The sequence below is a fragment of the Pochonia chlamydosporia genome, chromosome 4 (genome assembly GCF_001653235.2).
Source record: "Pochonia chlamydosporia 170 chromosome 4, whole genome shotgun sequence".
Classification (NCBI taxonomy): domain Eukaryota; kingdom Fungi; phylum Ascomycota; class Sordariomycetes; order Hypocreales; family Clavicipitaceae; genus Pochonia; species Pochonia chlamydosporia.
In genome coordinates, this window is record NC_035793.1 from 2,625,468 (window position 1) to 2,642,945 (window position 17,478).

The following is a 17,478-nucleotide window of genomic DNA, read 5'->3' on the forward strand; positions in this document are numbered from 1 at the left end:
GTGATGCAGCTGGACGCTGTAGCCCTGGCTGGAATCAGTATTTCGTGTAGTGGGCACGCGGGAATCATGTCATGTATTGGAGTAGACCCCAACTTACAACAATAGGAATATGGAAGGAGCCGAGCCCGTCAAGTACGAAGTTGTGCAAAGAGTACATTTGTTTGGCGTTAATGCGTTGCAAGAGTCAAGGTTTCATTCAGCGGGTTCAAACTGGGAGGCTGCCAAAGCCACATATTTTTGGGTTGTGTTGTTGTTTTACGGCTGCTACAGATTTTTCTTGCATCCATAGTCCTACATAGCACGATCCTTATATTCTCCAACAACTACCGCGGTTTTTCACTGCGGGAGAAAGCTATGGAAGTGAAATGCTACACCTGGCGGGCGATGGATTGCAACGGCTCTGGGTGTCTGTGCCAATGGCCATTTGAGTTGCCAGTTTGAGGTCAACTATTTCGAATAAAGGGGCCAATGGTCAGCAACGTGCAGGCTCAGGTTCTCGTCTACCTACCTTGGTACCTGGGTATAGGTACCTAGGTAGGTAGCCTGTAGAGTCTCAATTTCCTACTTTAGGTTTTGTAGAGCCTAGGCTCTAAAGTCCCTGGCGGTGCCTCAATGGGAGGGGGGGAAAGGTCCATGTAGAGCCACATGACAATTTGCCGCTCCAAACCAACTTTGTTGGCCGTGCCGTGTTGGAGGAATTACAGTGATGAATTGTCCTCAGGCATATTCGAGCCCTTCGGCCGACGGTTGGAGCAATGAAACTAGTTAACTGTGTTACTGCGAACCCCATGTCGGCAAACAAACCTTGAATCTATTGATCATCAAGAAACCGGAAGATGGAGACACGGAGGCATGGGCATGACCAGACTGGAATTTTTCCACCCATACAAAGGCCATAGGCCATAGAGCTGCGGAGCTTGGCCAACAAATGAGAGTCAGGCATCGGGAATAACACCCTAGAGTCTGGTGTGTCTGATGGATTCAAGTTTGGATCCCAGCCATCAATGTGACTCTGTCCATGCCAAATGAAGCCACGCGCCCTCTGTGTGGTGTTCACTTAACACCAGACTCCAGTCAAGTTCCCCCAGTGCCCCCATCATCCGCCTTCTCCCCTCATTGACATCTGGATGTGCTCGGCTCAGAGAAACCCCCACATCCGATGTCGTTCAATGTTGTAAGCATTCCGGCTAGCACTCACTTAATGTGGAAAGAGGAAAGCGGCCGAGGTGATTTACATTAATAATGAATGCGTCTGGTGCGCTCCGATGGCCGGGAATAATGATCAAAGGCATCTGGGGCCAGACATCCAGTCTGCTACTTCAAGTGACCCTAGCTACCTAGTATCTAGAACCTAGCTAGTCACTCCGCTCTGGCTAACTTGCATTGCTTGGGTCTTTCATTCCACAGTTTCCTGTCAATTTTCACTTCTGTTGTTCACCATACATCTTCTTGTCTGGCTGAGGTGCGCAAGATTTGCCAATAGCCGAATGTCTTCAGTAGGGACCAGACAGTCTGAAGATTTTGAAAAGGTATTCAAGTTGCACTAACGTCCATTTTCATTGTCACTGCCACCGAGTTGAGTTTGTTGGTCGATTCTCTACTCACTTTCGAACCCAACTACAACTCTTTTGTCAAACATGCCATTATGAAGGCGTCGCCCAGCAGCGACGCTGGTGATGTTGAAAAGGCAACTAGTAGGCGAGCCTCCGAAATCACACAGCACGAAAATGGCGCGGAAAGCCCAGGCAATAGGACAAATATCAGGAGTTGCAAACTGACTACATCCCCAAGCCAGTGCCATGGTCCTGCTGAGGGCAGAGAGCATTGCCTCGACCTTGGAAGCAGTCAAGAGAGCGTCTCGACTCCTATAAACCATGGCTACGACAATGAGTTGGGCGAGCCCGGTGATACTGCTGGCGCTAATCATAATGTAATTGACCGTGTCTTGAGCCGAATTACATCAGCATCAAGTTATGACCCAGGGCCTCCCCCGGACGGTGGGTGGCTTGCCTGGACTCAATGTACGTCGCAACTCTCATGGAAAATAGCCAAGTTGAAAAGAGGAGAATCATCGAGGAGACACATCGAGGTCTCTGCTGCCTGCAATCACAGTCTGATCCGAACGACTCTCTGGCTAATACACTAATACAAACAATAACCAGGTGCCGTCGGCCATCTCGTCATATTCAATACATGGTAATAGCCTCGTTGTGTCCTGAACCCAGTTGAGTCGCTTTCATTTCTCTTCACCTGTTTCGACCATCTTCATTGACCGCGAGTTGTACTCACTAACTTCAATCTTTACCTTTGGGGCTACTAGGGGTTGGATCAACTCCTTTGGCACTTTCCAGACATACTACACTCAGCTCCTTCACAGAGCTTCTAGCGACATATCATGGATAGGTTCAGTCAATGTCTTCCTCCTCTTCTTTGTGGGCACCCTCACCGGCCGCCTCGTGGACGCCGGCTACTTCCGCGTGCTTTTCTTGTTGGGAACCGTTTTAATGGCAGTGGGCATATTTACAGTGTCCGTATGCTCCGAATATTGGCATTTTCTGTTGGCCCAGGGCCTGTGTTTGGGCATTGGTCATGGGTGTCTCTTTTGCCCAACCCTGGCGGTTTTGTCCACGTACTTCCTGCGTCGACGGGCACTCGCCTTGGGAATCGCTGCATGCGGCAGCGTAACAGGAGGCCTTATCTTTCCTGGCATGGTCCGCCAGATGCTTCCCTGGGCGGGTTTCCCCTGGACAGTCCGAGCCATTGGCTTTGTGCAGCTTGCAACTATGATTCTGGCCAACTTTCTAGCTCGTCCGCGAATCAAACCTCGCAAGGCTGGGCCGCTGGTAGAGTGGTCAGCATTCTTGGAACTGGAGTACACGTTTTATGCCGCTGGAGCCTTCTTTGTATGTTGTGATGACCTTCCCCAGCCTGATTTTTCTTGTCCTCCCATCACACGTTGACTATCCTTACGGCCCGTCCGCCTTGTCGTTCCCATTGCACTGCCATTTCAGCCGTGGCCAAAACTTAGGAAAGGATTCCCATGTGCTAATGTTGGGGACAAATGCTAGAACTTCTGGGGTGTATATTTTGCCTTCTTTTACGTGGCTGCCTTTTCGCGAGACGGTTTGCACCCTCCGCTGTCATATCAAGAGTCCCTGAATATGCTCCTCATCCTCAACGGTGTGGGTGCGATTGGACGAATTGCTCCGAATTATGTGGCTGATCAAATCGGCGCCATCAATGTTTTCATCCCGACCAGTATCATTGCGAGCCTGATGATGTTTTGCTTCATTGTCATACGAGACCCCGTCGGCCTCTACGTATGGGTTGTCTTTTACGGGATAGCGGCTGCTGGTATCCAAAGCCTCTTTCCGGCCGCGTTATCCTTCCTGACAACGGACCTTCGCAAGCTGGGGGTTCGAATGGGAATGGTGTTTACTATTGTGTCCTTTGCCGTGCTGACGGGACCACCAATTGCAGGCGCCATCATTGATAGTGCAGGAGGATACACGGGAGCCAAAGCATTCGCTGGCAGTGCCATTGCCATTGGGTGTGGTTTTCTCGTTGCGGCAAAGATGACGAAAATGCGAAAGTCGGGGCAGAGTTGGACCTCTCGAATATAACTTTGCAGCCTGACGTTTCAATCATGCGTCACAATGTGCATTTAGATATCCAGGTACATATCGTAACGCGTACATGTAAAGTTGAGTAGGTTGCATCTTGGACTGGTGGTTTCAGTTAGAAGTCTTTGTAGGATGATTCCTTTCTGCTCAATGGCCATATGTCTGCCATGTGGGAGGATAAATAAAGAGTCGAGTCTGAAGTGGTCCTCATACTGATGATTTTGATTGGGCTAGACAAGGCAGGGCATCTGACAGACCAGAGGGGAGGTTCTGGTCAATTGAACCAATTGGCTTTATGAGCTTCCAAAACATTTGCACACCAGACAGTACTGTATTAATACATGTACAGTCAAGTTGCACACAACTTCAACTTGGAACCAGACTTGACATCTAGATGCATCCAATGTTTAATGCATGGACCACACCGCACCAATCAAATCAGATCAGATCAAGCTTGATCCTCGGTGCTGCCCCCGTGCCTCCATTTATGCACAGTTAGGCAGGTGCCTTTACCGCTTTGGGGCTCCTGGGGGCTCATGTGGTCAAGGCTCAAGACACTGGCCCCCAGTGTCGCCTAGGAGCACTCGTCTGCTGCTTGACCGCGAATCCATGTCAATCCCCACGCACTAACTGGGCAGCCCGGCGCCCGTTGCCATCATGGAACACAAGTCACGGAGCACCAGCGACATCAGAATGGACGCTCTGACTTGTGACGCATCATGACCTCAGTTTTCGCCTCGTGAGCATCTTTCCTCTCTGTTGTCTCTCTTGAGCGATCGTGTTTGTCGGGATTTGCATCTTAACCAGCCTGGCATATTTCTCACCTGGTATTTTGGCGCGCTTTCTCCGTCTTTTCCTTGCCTCGTCACAATTTCTGAACCTCTACGAGTTTCGCCAGTTTTATCACATTGATTTGATCAATCGAATTTGAGCCGGGCCAGTCTCAGCGCCTTGACCAGAGGAGCACAGTATCGCTTCTCTAGGCTTGTTTTCCCCCGTCATCCCGTAATTTCGTTCATGATCAGATCCATGGTGAGTAGCACAGCTCTTGTCCGTCAAACCTACTATTTGAATACTGCATCATCTCCTTTGCATTTTATATTTCTTGCGGTGACGAGACCCCCAACACCTTGGCAGTGGGTAGGCTAACATGATATCTGAACTCTCCTCCCACTAGGCATCTGAGCAGAGCCCGCTTCTCGGCAACGAGAATCAAACAACAGACCAAGATGGCTATGATGGCAATCGTGTCGACCCAAAAGCTTCTAGATGGCCAAGAATTCGTGAAATCGGCCTCTTCATTTGGGCTGTCGTCGCCACCGCAGCCGTAATAGTCGTGGCCGTGTGGACACAACATAACCAGCAGACATCCAAGCATGGCTCTCGGCCAGCTAAACGCAACCTCGTCTTCATGGTCTCGGATGGCATGGGGCCTGCCTCTCTATCACTAACTCGAAGCTATCGTCAGCATGTTGAGGGCCTGCCTGAGCATGACACTCTGACATTGGACAAGCATTTCTGGGGCACTAGTCGAACCAGATCAAGCAGCTCCTTGGTCACTGACAGTGCTGCTGGCGCTACCGCCTTTTCTTGTGGTAAAAAAACTTACAATGGTGCCATTTCAATGCTTCCTGATTTTCAGCCTTGTGGCTCCGTTCTAGAAGCCGCCAAGAAAGCAGGATACACCACAGGAATGGTTGTCACCACGGACATTACGGACGCAACTCCAGCTTGCTTTGCCAGTCATGTCATGATAAGGCAAATGCAGGACGCCATTGCCTTGCAGGAAATTGGCCATGGACCTTTGGGCCGTTCTGTCGACCTCATGCTTGGCGGCGGGCGTTGTCATTTCATGCCAAACACCACCTCCGGTAGCTGCCGCCTGGATAATATTGACGTGATTGCGATGGCAGAGGAGAAATATGGGTGGTCTTACATCGACAATCGTAAGAGCTTTGATGCCCTACACGAAGGTCAAAGTGCCGCTTTGCCGTTATTGGGGCTGTTCGCCTCGTCAGACGTGCCTTTCGAAATGGACCGGAAGAACATGCATGACGTCTATCCAAGTCTCAGTGAGATGGCGACGACCGCCCTACGAGCCCTCGAGAAAGCCACTTCAAAAAGCGAGAAGGGCTTTTTTCTCATGATTGAGGGCAGCCGAATTGACCATGCCGGGCACATCAATGACCCTGCCGCCCAGGTACGAGAGGTCCTTGAATACGATAGAACATTCAAAGCAGTCTTGGATTTCATCGATGATAGCGACACCGAAACCGTTCTCGTAGCCACCAGTGATCACGAAACTGGAGGGCTCGCGACCGCGCTTCAGGAACCTGGCCACCTACCCGTTTATCGATGGTACCCGCAGGTCCTGGCAAACGCTACTGCATCATGTGAAAACTTGGCTGCCTCATTACAGAATTACATTTCCTCCCTCTCCGCATCTACTTCAAAGGAACAGCTCAAAACATGGATAAATGACAACCTTATTATCCCCGGGTTAGGTGTTGTTGATGCCACTGACGAGGAGATCTCACTGCTAGCAGACAAACCCGACGTCTCCGTCAATACATTTGCGGCCATTATTTCACTTCGCGCACACATTGGTTGGAGCACCCATGGCCATACTGCCGTCGATGTCAATATCTACAGCTCTGGTGGTCGAGATACTGACCAAATTCGCGGAAATGTTGAGAATACTGACATCGGCAAGTTTCTGAGTCACTACTTAGACGTTGATGTCGACGAAATCACCGAGAAACTTAGAGAGTCCATTGGCGGCGACGACAAAGACACTAACAAGGGACTCTACGCCACACTGGGCCAAAAGGGGGCCGGGAATCAGGCATCTGATAAATACCATGCCCTCGAAAGATCATGATTGGGGGTAGCTGGATCATTGGGTGGTCTAATTTTTGTACGGGGAAAGCACCGGCACAGCATGTTGACGCCATTGATTCTCTATGATATAAGAGAGAGATGACAACAAGCGTTCAGTTGTGTTCTGTCACATGTGTTCTGGCAGTTCGAGTTTATGTCAACCATGTTTGCAGCATTGAAGAGTCCAGATTTCAACTGTGTTATATTGGTCAGGCAATCCCATATAAAACCAGGATTGAATACTGAGTCGGTCGAGAGCGGCCTTCTGAAGCACCTTGCTACCAACCCCATGATAGCAATTTCTCCTAAATCGTGAATAAGTCAGTCGGTAACGGATGTACCTCATGTATGTTGTGTGATGCAGGCACGCTGAGAAGTTAGTGTGCTAAGAAACCTCCCATGCTAAGGACTTTGACATCAGTCACTCCGCGTTATACCGCATATACAACCGATCCAGAAAGTGGGAGTGTCGAATACCGTTTGGTCTAGCCTGGGCGAAGGCTTGGATTGCCTCCTGGACACCAAAATCACAGCGTTCAACAAGATAACACACTATGAAAAAGCCGGTCCGATTGAACCCATAGTGACAGTGAACGCCAATAACACATTTCTCGGGGTGCTCCCAGCTCTCTGCATCCGCTCGCTCCTTTTGAGCAAGGCGCAGCTTGTCTACAAGTTTGATGAATGATTCGACCTCGTGAGGTTGAGGCGGAATCTTGGACACAGTGGGAAACTTGTGATAATGCACACCGCCTCGCTCCAAACCGCGCGGGTCGTAAACAGGCTGGTCTTTGGAGATGTCGATGACATCCTTGATAACGTGAGACCATTTACGAACAAATTCAGATGGACAATGCACATCATCTGCCTCTCTAAGTGTCTTCATGGCTCGAAAAATGGGTTGTCCTTTTGGCCCAATTATGTCGGATACAGGCGCAACGGACTTCCACTTATTCAAATTTTTCACATCCCACTTCCCTTCGCGGGACAGATACTGCAGTTGCCAGGCTAATGACAATCGCTGAGTAACACAAGAGGCGAGAAAATCTGAGATCAGCCCAGCCAGGACTCTCGAGCACCGTGGCATGTACAGCAGGGCATGGTTTGCTGGGGAGGGCATGACGAATGATTGAACAATTTGAGTCGGGTGCTCCGGCTGTGGAGGCACCAATGCCGCTGATTCCACCGGGGTCGACGGTTCCTCATCAATGCTGTCTGCGCTTGCACTTTCAGACTTGGTTTTGATGAACCTTTCATCTGTAGCGTCATGGCGTGTAGCACCACTTTGTGATCCCACCTGCGTAGTTAGTAAACTCGAGAGGACCTGTCCATCTTGGTTTGGCTGGCTGCCATTGGGTTGCATATTATCTTTGTCGCCACCTAGCACCTCAAGGATCTTGTAAATTTCCCCAGGTGGTGTCAAATGGTCATCTTCGCCGGCAATCAGATATACTGGCGCTTTCACCCCTGCCCATGCTTCAAGACCAGGTAATCCACCCGTTGGTTTACCGTGGTCGTAGACCGGAAGCGAACCATATGCCATACGCCTCCAAACCGGGGTCCTGCTCTGTTGATTGAATCGGTATTGCATCACCCTCAACTCCGCATCGGCTTCCTCGCCTACGAAACGCGATACGCTCGGGCTGAGGGGTCCCCCTTTTCCATCCCAAGCTCTCCAGAGGGAGAATATCCATCCTGGTATCCATAAGAGTCGTCTGAAAAGAGAGGACTTTTGCTCGTCTGGCGGGCCTGCTGTTGGACAAACTGCCACCAGAGCCACGACGTGCTTGTGTAATAAGCTTGTACTTGCAAGCTGTGCAGCCAACATAGTACCCATGCTGTGTCCAATCAAGACTATTCCTTGACCCTGTTCCTTATCACGATGGTCCTCGATGATGAGCTCCAGCAATTCACTCAGCGCTTCCGGCGTGTACGCGGTCCAAGACGTGACAGCATACCGTGAACGGCCGCCTCCAGGGAAGTCGATGGATAAGCAAGGGGCAAGGTCGACTAGACTACTCAACAGCGGATGAAATTGCGCAACTGAACCTCCCAAGCCTGGTATGCAAACCAAGAGCGGTAATGGGGCAGGTGTCCTTGGCAGTTCGGCGGCTTTGACATGCGGCCTAAAAAACACCCTCACGTCGGGATACTCGAAACGACTCGTTCTGTATGTCTTAAATTGCGAGTTTTCTCTGAGCAAAGGGGGATCCGACGTGTGGGGATCCGTGTCAACTTGCCCGCCAGCCATGAGCTGCGACTCCATTGACGCTGCCATTTGTGTCCTGGATATGGCTGTATGTATGGGGAACAGATTTGCCGTAACGTGGATGAGCTGACGGGGGGTGACTCAAACAACTGATATACAGTGTATGAAGTCTAATATTAGGCGTAGGCGCTGACAAGTAGCCAAAAAAGAGAAGTGGCGAGAGATGTAGGCCAAGGTTTGGGATTCCGATGCTGCCTATTCGAACTCTGGAACGTCGTAGGATAAGACGGGAGCACGGTTGTATTCGCGCACCAGCAGCCGTACAATGCTGTTACAGTGTCCCAAATCGCGGCAAGTCAAGTCTAATTTGGCGACGGGCTGAGGATGCTGATTTGGAAGCTTGTCGTTGTCCTTGCATTGAGGCATGTGAGGCTCATTTGGGAGCCGAGCCCCCAGTTGTGCGCCGGCCCAAGCTTTGGATGGCCGTCGTGTTGACAACTCTGGATGATGATAAAACGCCAAATAGGATGTCTAGCTGCAGAGCTCCTGGCCTTGTTCAAATTAGGCAATGGTGGTATGTAGTTGAAAATCATTCAAACGGCGTGGAAACTTTGAAGTAAAAAGGCGTCGGTTGACCGGCCACCACGGCCAATCATTCGTCATTGTGCATGTCTCGTCGCACACGTCTGGTGCCTCCATCCACTTTTGCTGGGGACTAATAAAAGCGACAGACACATGCCAGGTAACCAGTTCCAATGTTTGCAACTTTGCGCACCAAGGCTTTGGCAGGTCAGACTTAAAATACATGGCCTATAGCAGCTGGGGATTTGTGTTATCACAGTCAAGTTGCACTCTGACGAAATATACACCGTATTGAGCGGCGTACGGCAATGTCCACCGGACCGGCTCACAACTTGACGTATAGGCTAGACGTACGGACTGCTTGGCCAGCCCGGGAATAGTGGCATCAGCCCTACGTCCGTTGCTTATGCCACACTACCCTATATGAGATAACAGAAGTCAGCTTTGCCACGCGACGCCGCCTACCTCCTGGGTTTGCGTGTTGGGGTTACGGCTGCTTTCGCAAAAGGTGAGAGTTAAACTTGATTCAAAGCCCAGACGGTAAGAAGAGCATAGCCACACACAGCTTGCAAGTCAAAAATTATACTCATACATGGCCCAGTCTGTCAACCAACCGAGTCCGAGCCAACGTCGGATTGCCCGTGCCAGCAACACCCAACGTCGCAGTCGTAGTTACAAGAGGTCAATTTCATGATAACTTATTAGGCGACCCCTGCGCCAACGCCCTCCTTCCACCCCATAGGTATCAGGGCTGCTGCAACCTCAGATACCCCTCGCTCAGTAGCAAGCAAATTAAACTGTGCCGCGGCGTTTCTCGTATCTAAAACCTCCACCCTCATGCCAAGCTTAGCGATGTTCTTCCTGGTTTCTGGGCTGAGCGGCAAGTTGTGTTTTCCGACACCGATGACGAGTAAATCTATGTTTCAGTCTGTTAGAACGTGAAAGCCCAGTGAGGTGCCATTGAAGGAACGAATGCTGGCTATGTTGCACAGGCATGGTATTCCAACCCGGCCACAATGAGACCACGACACCATAGAGCAATAAGATTGTGGCGCAGGAGCGACAATAGAAACATACCCGGACGCGGCCACAGCAGATCGAATACACCGAGTGCCTCATTGGGAAGCTCAAACTGGCCATTGCTGTTCAGAAGATGCTTCGACTCATTTGCCTCCCATGGCCGCCATACGAAGGCCTCGCCATTGACTAATAGTGCCCCGTCGCCACCTGTGATCGTCAGACCGCTGTTCAGCCCGAATCCATCGTACATGCAGACGTCAACCGATGTCGATGGCGTGGGCATATCCCCAAGCATGTTCAATTCGTTGAAGTCGGTTGGCGGCGGCTCGGACGGCGCATCTCGTCGTGTGCGCAGAAGGCTTGTACATGTCTGGAATGGTCTAAAATGACCTCTCGATACTATACATTGCGTACGGACTCTCGATGGGAGCACCACGCGGCGCGAGTTTTGCTGTCGAGAGACAGGCTGCCCACTGCGGTGGATGGCGCCTCGGAAGCCAGACTGCCAACATTTGCAGCAGGCCCGAAGGCTACTGGCCATGGTGTAGCTTCAAAAGTATTGAACACACCGAACTCCTGTTTGTTGCGACAGGAGGGGCGATTTGGCTTTGTTGCGTGTATTGATTTTTGATCAAGGATGAAGTTGGCACATGGGAGATTTTGGCGTGGTGTGAGCTCTGGTGCACTGGAGAATGGCCTAGTGGGCGTCACTTTAACACCGCCTTGCCCCTCTAACAGACATTGACGAACTATCAAATCTGGTCATAATAAATGATGCTACCGCCAACGAACGAAGCACATGGCAATTACTTTCTTTTTGTATAATGGAAAAAAACTAGGCGACGTTCATTTAAGTTGCGCCACGTTTGCCATTAGGATTTCTCTACCATGTTTCCGGCACAACGCGATTAATGAGGATTCACAAGAGTCGGGATGGCAAAGCAACCATGTTCAGCAAGAAGCACAATCAGTCATCGTCACAAACACTTGTGGTTAGTCTCGGGTATGTGGCAACCTGATGTTTTTTATTTAAAATCACCAAGATGGAAGTGCAGTCCTAAAGACAGCAGGTGACCAGATCTGGTCCCGTCCCCAATGTATCATGCAGTCCGTTTTTGTCCTAATGAACACCAAAGCAATGAACCGTTCCTTTCATCAAAGAGTTCCTTGCCAAACACGCAGTAAGCCCAACAGTTTCGTCGAAATTATTTATTTCTTCTTTTGGCTCTGCTCCTGCTCCTTGAGCACCTTCTTGACAATCTTCTGCTCCTCGATCAGGAAGGCTCGGACAATGCGGTCGCGAACGCAGCCGCCGCATCTCGAGCCACCATAGGCCCGCTGGACAGTTTTCTGAGGCTTCGAGATCTGCGAGTACTCTCGGGGTCGGAGGGCAGGAATCTAAATCAAGAGATGTTGTCAGCCATCTTTATCCATGCTCCTGCTTCGGTCAGAAGCGACGACTGCCATTCGCTGTGGCGGTTTCGCAGCATTCGGGCATTGAAGAGGATGTCGCGGCGACTGCCTTGGCGTCCTCTGCAGAGTCCTATCGATGTTGAAGAAACCATTATGCCGATTGCAAACTAAAGCCCTCCACCACGTCGCATATTTCCGCTTCGAAAGGTCGATTTCGGCTTCGATAATCACTTACGCCAGAGAGCTTAGAGCCACAGTCACCGCATTTAGGGACAGTGCCGCGCTTCTTGATGTGCAACAGTCGGAGTTCGCCACCAGGAGTCTTGACAACTCTGGTTCGGTTGGAACGAGTGTTGTAGCTGAGATATCAATGTCAGTGGCAGGTTCGCGGGAGTGGCAGAATCTCTTTGATTAAGCGTAAATAATCAGGTATTCTGATTCGTGTTGAACTCACCCGTTGCGGCGGCGGTAGGTAACTCGTTGGGTCGCCATTGTTGATTGTCGTGACTGGGAGTGTGCAATGAGGATCTCGCCAGAGGACGACGAATTTCGAGATTTGGGTAAAATTTGTGTGGGTGGAAAGCCGGATTGTGCCCGCTAATGCGACGAATCAGAGAGGGCTGTTGGGCGCTGTGGACCGAAACTTAGTCACGTGAATGCACTCGGTGGGAAGCTGCGTTGGGCGGTATTTTGTGTGGATCATTGTGGAGTTGGCCAGATACTGGCTCACCATTGAAGTTGTCGTTTAAGGAGCCGCTCTTTATGGGCGTATGAATGTTGCTGAATACGTACGAGTGATATAGCACAACCTTGCCCGGTGTGACATATTGGACAGTGCTAAAGGTAGTGAAAGAAACGAAGCTAATAGCGATACTTCTCAAATACGATCCATGGTTTCCAGCAGTTTCCTAGCGGCAAGCTCGCCTGCATTAATACCGGTGTCGAAAATCGTTGTGGTGTTTTTTGGTATTGACAGATGGTATGGTTGCTGTTTTGGCATTACATGCGTCACGGTATTGTTGCTGATGAACAAGAAATGTGGAAGCGTCGCTGGCATTCAGCTGTGTTGTAGGAAGACAAATAACAACACCAGGACTCTATCACATTACTCCGCAAGTACGCCTAACGCCAAAGTCATAGAAGTCCATCCAAAGTGATAAAGCAACCAAATTTCTGGTCGACTAATCTTTGTCCAACTTGAACCAATCCGGGTGGTCTCTATGCCTCCATGGCTTAATACCGAGCGGATTTTCCTGCCGACTCTTCTCTGCACGAGCAAACACATCTTTACTTGTCTCGTCTCTCATTAATTCCGTGAATTCTTTCACTTCCATCTGTGCATCGCCCACTGCTTTCACGAACGCATTGAACATGGCATCGGCTGCGCGTACTACTGTGTTAATAAAGCTGATACCGGTCTGTTCTGGTCATTTGGCAGACTCACGAGATGGCTGCTTTTGGACAAGAGGATCTAACATTTTTGGAATTGTATCTCGCAACAACCGTGCCTAAGACACAACAGTTAGATTTGAGAGCATAGGCCATAAGCATCCCATAGACGCCAGAGTGGAATGATTTGAACATGTCATACTTTGATGTGTAAGAGTTTGAGACGCTTCATCGCTTGGTTCAGCTGGGCTTCGTCCAAAGATGGGCCATTGCCTGCAGGCACCGCGGTGGTTGTACCGGGTTGGTTGCTCATGACGCACTCGGTTAATATCGCGGACGTATCAACCTGCAATATTTACATGGGGGGAGGGAAGAGGCAAACAGATGCTAGTGGTATAAGAATGTGCTGCATGCTTGAGCGAACTGTGAGGCGTGGTGTGTCGTCGAAATACAGACGTTGAAGGGTCGCGACAGCCAAGGCAGGCGCAAGGGGATCAATGGGCTGGGCAAAAGCTAAGATGCATGCCGACACGTCATTGGCTTGCCTCCCAATATTGGAAACCTGGGTTGCGAGCACGGTGCCAGTGGATCTGTTCGACCCCTGCTGCTACAGCTCCCAACTCTGTGATTGGCTAGCATCCACGGACCGGATCAACACCAAACCTTATTAACTCGTCGACAGTGCGGATTGGAAATTATCAACAGCCCAACCTCTTGCATTTGGTTCGGATTGTATTAACGGCTCTCAACAACAAACTTCGCGGTAATCCTTCCGGGACTGCCTCGCCGAAACCTTGGAGCGTGGAGTCGGAACTGATCTGCTCCCTTGTGGCCGTCACTGTTGACATTCCACGTCTTTCCTCACTTGTCTGTGCAAAAAAGTCGCGCCACGGTGGCCCAATTCATCACGATGCCGAACACGCCGCCACCAGCTCTACTTCCACCTCCGGAGGGCATATTTCGATCCTTCGACGATCTCATGGCTTCTGTTCAAAGGGTCGCCAAAGATCAGGGATACGGAATTGTAAAGCTTCGCGCATCTAATTATCGAGATGGAAAACCAACGCGTTATGATCTTGTTTGTGATCGTGGAGGAGTCAAGTACAACAGCACCGCCAAGAAGCGCAATCCATCGACACGCAAAATCGACTGCCCATTTCGTGCCAAGGCCGTGTGCGAAGTCCAACTAGGAAATCAATGGAGGTTCGCTTTGCAGGAGCCTCGTCACAATCACGAACCTCGAGTTCCCTCGGGAACGCCTGGCCAGGAAAATGCGCCATTAGCGACAACCATTCGGTCATTCACCAACAAGCTGGATCGGCTGAGCCATGATATGGCCCAAGGATTTATGCGTATTGAGCAACGATTGGAAAACATCGAGAAGCGGATGGAGAACCTGGAGGCTCGGGCTGGGGGGTATGAGCCTCGGTTCCAAACAATTGAGTCTAGGCTCCAAAACATGGAAGGGCCGCGCATGGATGGCATGGGAATGGATGACGTTGAATCGCGCCTTTTGGCCTCTACGGTCATGTAGGATCATGACCAGAGTGTTCATTGAGCGGCGACTCGATCGCCAGGGCCCGTTTCATAACGCTTTTATCTGCACGGTGCTACCCGGAGACGGCACCTACTAGTGGTGGCTGGTGGTACATCCTGCTTTATCCTAACAAAAGCCTTCAATGTGGTTGCTGATTTCTTTTCTCTCTTATGAATACCCCCTAGCCAGCAATTGGGTTTTTTTTTTCGCGGTGATGAATGGCAGCAGAGAAAACAGGGGGAGATTATGCTACGAATTCAGATGCCTATTGTATTGAGGTGACGATGACACTCAGAAACACTGAGGAAGGAGTTTTTGTCGGCGTTCCGGAAACTTTTGCTAAGGTTTGCCCCTGATATTTGATCGGTAGGTTTGTATTTTGTACGACATGCTTGGACTGCTAGGGACACTATTTTGACGACTCGTTGTATCACTCTGTTCATCGATATTCCTACGTTTGTTACTCGATTACTACAATTACAGAGAGTGCACGTCGAACACATTATGAGAAGAAGTGGGCTGTATTGTTATGTAGAGGCCGGATAGCCATTGAGATCGTGATCTCAAATTAAAAAAAATCTGACTGTTTTTCTTCAAGGTCTAGTGCTCTCGAATATAAATTAGTATACATGACTTTTGCATCGTAGAATCATGAGGCTCGTTGTACCAAGCTCCCGCCACAGTACTCTCGAAGACCAACCATGCCGTGGGAGGTACTTTAAGACTCTCCATGTCGTGCCTGCTCGAAATGTCTTAAATAGTGACCCAGATCCCGGCACGAAGCTGCCTTTAAAGATCCAAAAGGACAATCTTCTATGAGGTTAGTATGGAGGAAATCACTTCGGCGGCAGCCTCGTTGTTCGTGCTGTTAATGACTTTGGCCGTCGCAGCGGAAAACACGACTGCCTCAGCAAAAATATCATCACAAGGTACGTAAAACTCCAAAACCTTGTCCCCATGTGCCGATTTCAGCTTTGCGACAACATTTCCAGCTGCATCGTGCAGATACAGTGATGTGCCCGACATCTCGCTCAGTTTCCACTTCATCCGTCCTGTTACCGGCGACTCCAAGGTGTAATTGCCCGACATTTGACTCTGGCGTAGGGTTATGGGCATGCCACGCAAATGAAGCTCGCATTTTGACCCCGATGAGCTGAAGTACCCTTGGCCAATAATGTTGGGATGACTTGGATTTCCATAGTAAAGCACAACATTAGGTTTGGTAGATGTCGAGCCTGTAAAGGAATACAGCGGTGGTGCGTGGGAAGCAGCCCCGGTGGGATAGATTGTTGTGAGCTTTAAGGGATCTGAGGATGATATACAGATGGTGAATGCCCGAGAAGGTGTCTTTGCCTCTCCTCCTAGAGACTGGGACGCCGAGGCTAGGCGAGAAAGAAGACTGGGCATGCTGGACGACTGAAGTAGTATTTCCTTGACTTATCGACCTTGTTTATTGGAAGTGGAAAGGACATGAGTCAAAATACAACAACAGTGGGCAGATGAAACAATATAGTCGTGGGCAGATGTGAACTGACGGGGAAATGGTTCTTATATACTAGTAGCTCATATAAGTAGCTCTTACAAGAAGGGTGGCGGCCGTGACGAGATTCTGGGGCCAGTAAACCCGTCCGGTGGATTCAATGTTGGTTCAATGTTGGTTGTCTGTCTGAAGATGGTGTCTTGTGGACGGACTGTGCAACACCATGGGGAGAGTGACGTGGCGCCAGGTTTGTGTAAGACAACTCGTTCGAAGCATGTGAGATTGGCGTTAGATTACATCAGTCGACGACATGCCGAAGGCGCCAAACGAAGGGATCAAAGGCCATTAGTGACGTATTGCGTCAGACGCGCAGGATCAGCGGCTGTTGTGTCAATACTGTCTCGTACACCCGAGAGTACGGAGTATTTAGGCATAAAGTTGGCAGGTCGAGACTGGGGGCCAAAATAAACATACATGTAATCAATTGAACCTTCAAATTGAGGAGTCTGGTGGAGACGTTCCCAAAACGGTTCCATGTCCCGCTGCAGGAGCCAACATAAACATTGGAAGCACCAGACTTTGACGCCAGGCTCTGCCTCTGGGGTGAATGTCAAAGTTGTATCATGCCTTGGTTTCGTTTGCAATTGGTCATCATTGTCTTATTGTGAAGAGACCGGATATCCACGCCTGGCTCTACAAGTATTTATACGTCCACGAATGCAGACCTTACTGATGCAACAAGAATCCATGCCCGCCCTTCAAATGTTCCTGGCTGAGCCTCGTCGTACAGTTAGGTCAGTGAGCAACTTTCCCATTGATCGCCGCCTTGGATGTTTGCCTGCTTACCTACCTACGTAGGTAGTTTACATTTTCCCTTTATTCGTTTTTCTTTATTTAGCACAAGTATATTAAATGCAGCCTGGCCAGTCCAAGCTGCCACCATCATGCTTGACCGACCAGTTTCATTTGTCGTAGTCCACCTAACGTAGCTCAAATAAAGTGAACTGGCACTGGATGCTCCTGGGATGCCCGAGCTTGCGACACATGACCAAAGGCGCTGAGGCAACATTGAACTCGGGGGGCATCTCAGGGAGGCAACCCACAGTCATGGATCGCCGTGCAACAGCCATCAAGCCTGGCTAGATGGTATTGGTGGACTGTGTCGAGAACGTGGTCGCAGGCAGGGCAAAAATCACAGCCGCACGCAATGCAGGCGAATTCGAAAACGTTACAAATATATGTCTGGTCGTTGTGCTGCCTCTTGGGACAGATATCCCTCGTGGGTCATATTCTGCTGCCGCACCAAAGCACCAAAGCATCAAAGCATCAATTTATAGCGGTTTTC

General features: G+C 50.0%; 7 protein-coding genes across 7 annotated transcripts; 3 read left to right on the forward strand and 4 right to left on the reverse strand.

Moving 5' to 3' along the window:
* Nucleotides 1-1,645: 1,645 nt before the first annotated feature.
* On the forward strand, nucleotides 1,646-3,623 carry VFPPC_08219 (MFS monocarboxylate transporter; the record flags this gene model as incomplete). The annotated part of the gene is made up of 4 exons (XM_018286965.1): nucleotides 1,646-2,021; nucleotides 2,163-2,196; nucleotides 2,321-2,903; nucleotides 3,069-3,623. 4 exons carry the CDS (start codon nucleotides 1,646-1,648, stop codon nucleotides 3,621-3,623), a joined length of 1,548 nt encoding a protein of 515 aa, XP_018143780.1.
* A 1,029-nt stretch (nucleotides 3,624-4,652) lies between these two features.
* Nucleotides 4,653-6,504, forward strand: VFPPC_08220 (repressible alkaline phosphatase precursor; the record flags this gene model as incomplete). Its single annotated transcript, XM_018286966.2, has 2 exons — nucleotides 4,653-4,655; nucleotides 4,801-6,504. 2 exons carry the CDS (start codon nucleotides 4,653-4,655, stop codon nucleotides 6,502-6,504), a joined length of 1,707 nt encoding a protein of 568 aa, XP_018143781.2.
* Nucleotides 6,505-6,924: 420 nt separating this feature from the next.
* Nucleotides 6,925-8,781, reverse strand: VFPPC_08221 (dual specificity phosphatase, catalytic domain-containing protein; the record flags this gene model as incomplete). Its single annotated transcript, XM_018286967.1, has 1 exon — nucleotides 6,925-8,781. One exon carries the CDS (start codon nucleotides 8,779-8,781, stop codon nucleotides 6,925-6,927), a length of 1,857 nt encoding a protein of 618 aa, XP_018143782.1.
* A 1,214-nt stretch (nucleotides 8,782-9,995) lies between these two features.
* Nucleotides 9,996-10,609, reverse strand: VFPPC_14364 (hypothetical protein; the record flags this gene model as incomplete). The annotated part of the gene is made up of 2 exons (XM_018292133.1): nucleotides 9,996-10,210; nucleotides 10,372-10,609. 2 exons carry the CDS (start codon nucleotides 10,607-10,609, stop codon nucleotides 9,996-9,998), a joined length of 453 nt encoding a protein of 150 aa, XP_018143783.1.
* A 914-nt stretch (nucleotides 10,610-11,523) lies between these two features.
* On the reverse strand, nucleotides 11,524-12,219 carry VFPPC_14365 (60S ribosomal protein L34; the record flags this gene model as incomplete). The annotated part of the gene is made up of 3 exons (XM_018292134.1): nucleotides 11,524-11,712; nucleotides 11,963-12,086; nucleotides 12,182-12,219. The coding sequence occupies 3 exons, from the start codon at nucleotides 12,217-12,219 to the stop codon at nucleotides 11,524-11,526; spliced, it is 351 nt and encodes a 116-aa protein (XP_018143784.1).
* A 1,807-nt stretch (nucleotides 12,220-14,026) lies between these two features.
* On the forward strand, nucleotides 14,027-14,650 carry VFPPC_08222 (transcription factor, FAR1-related protein; the record flags this gene model as incomplete). Its single annotated transcript, XM_018286968.1, has 1 exon — nucleotides 14,027-14,650. The coding sequence occupies one exon, from the start codon at nucleotides 14,027-14,029 to the stop codon at nucleotides 14,648-14,650; it is 624 nt and encodes a 207-aa protein (XP_018143785.1).
* An 816-nt stretch (nucleotides 14,651-15,466) lies between these two features.
* VFPPC_14366 (hypothetical protein) lies at nucleotides 15,467-16,060 on the reverse strand (the record flags this gene model as incomplete). The annotated part of the gene is made up of 1 exon (XM_018292135.1): nucleotides 15,467-16,060. The coding sequence occupies one exon, from the start codon at nucleotides 16,058-16,060 to the stop codon at nucleotides 15,467-15,469; it is 594 nt and encodes a 197-aa protein (XP_018143786.1).
* Nucleotides 16,061-17,478: the final 1,418 nt, after the last annotated feature.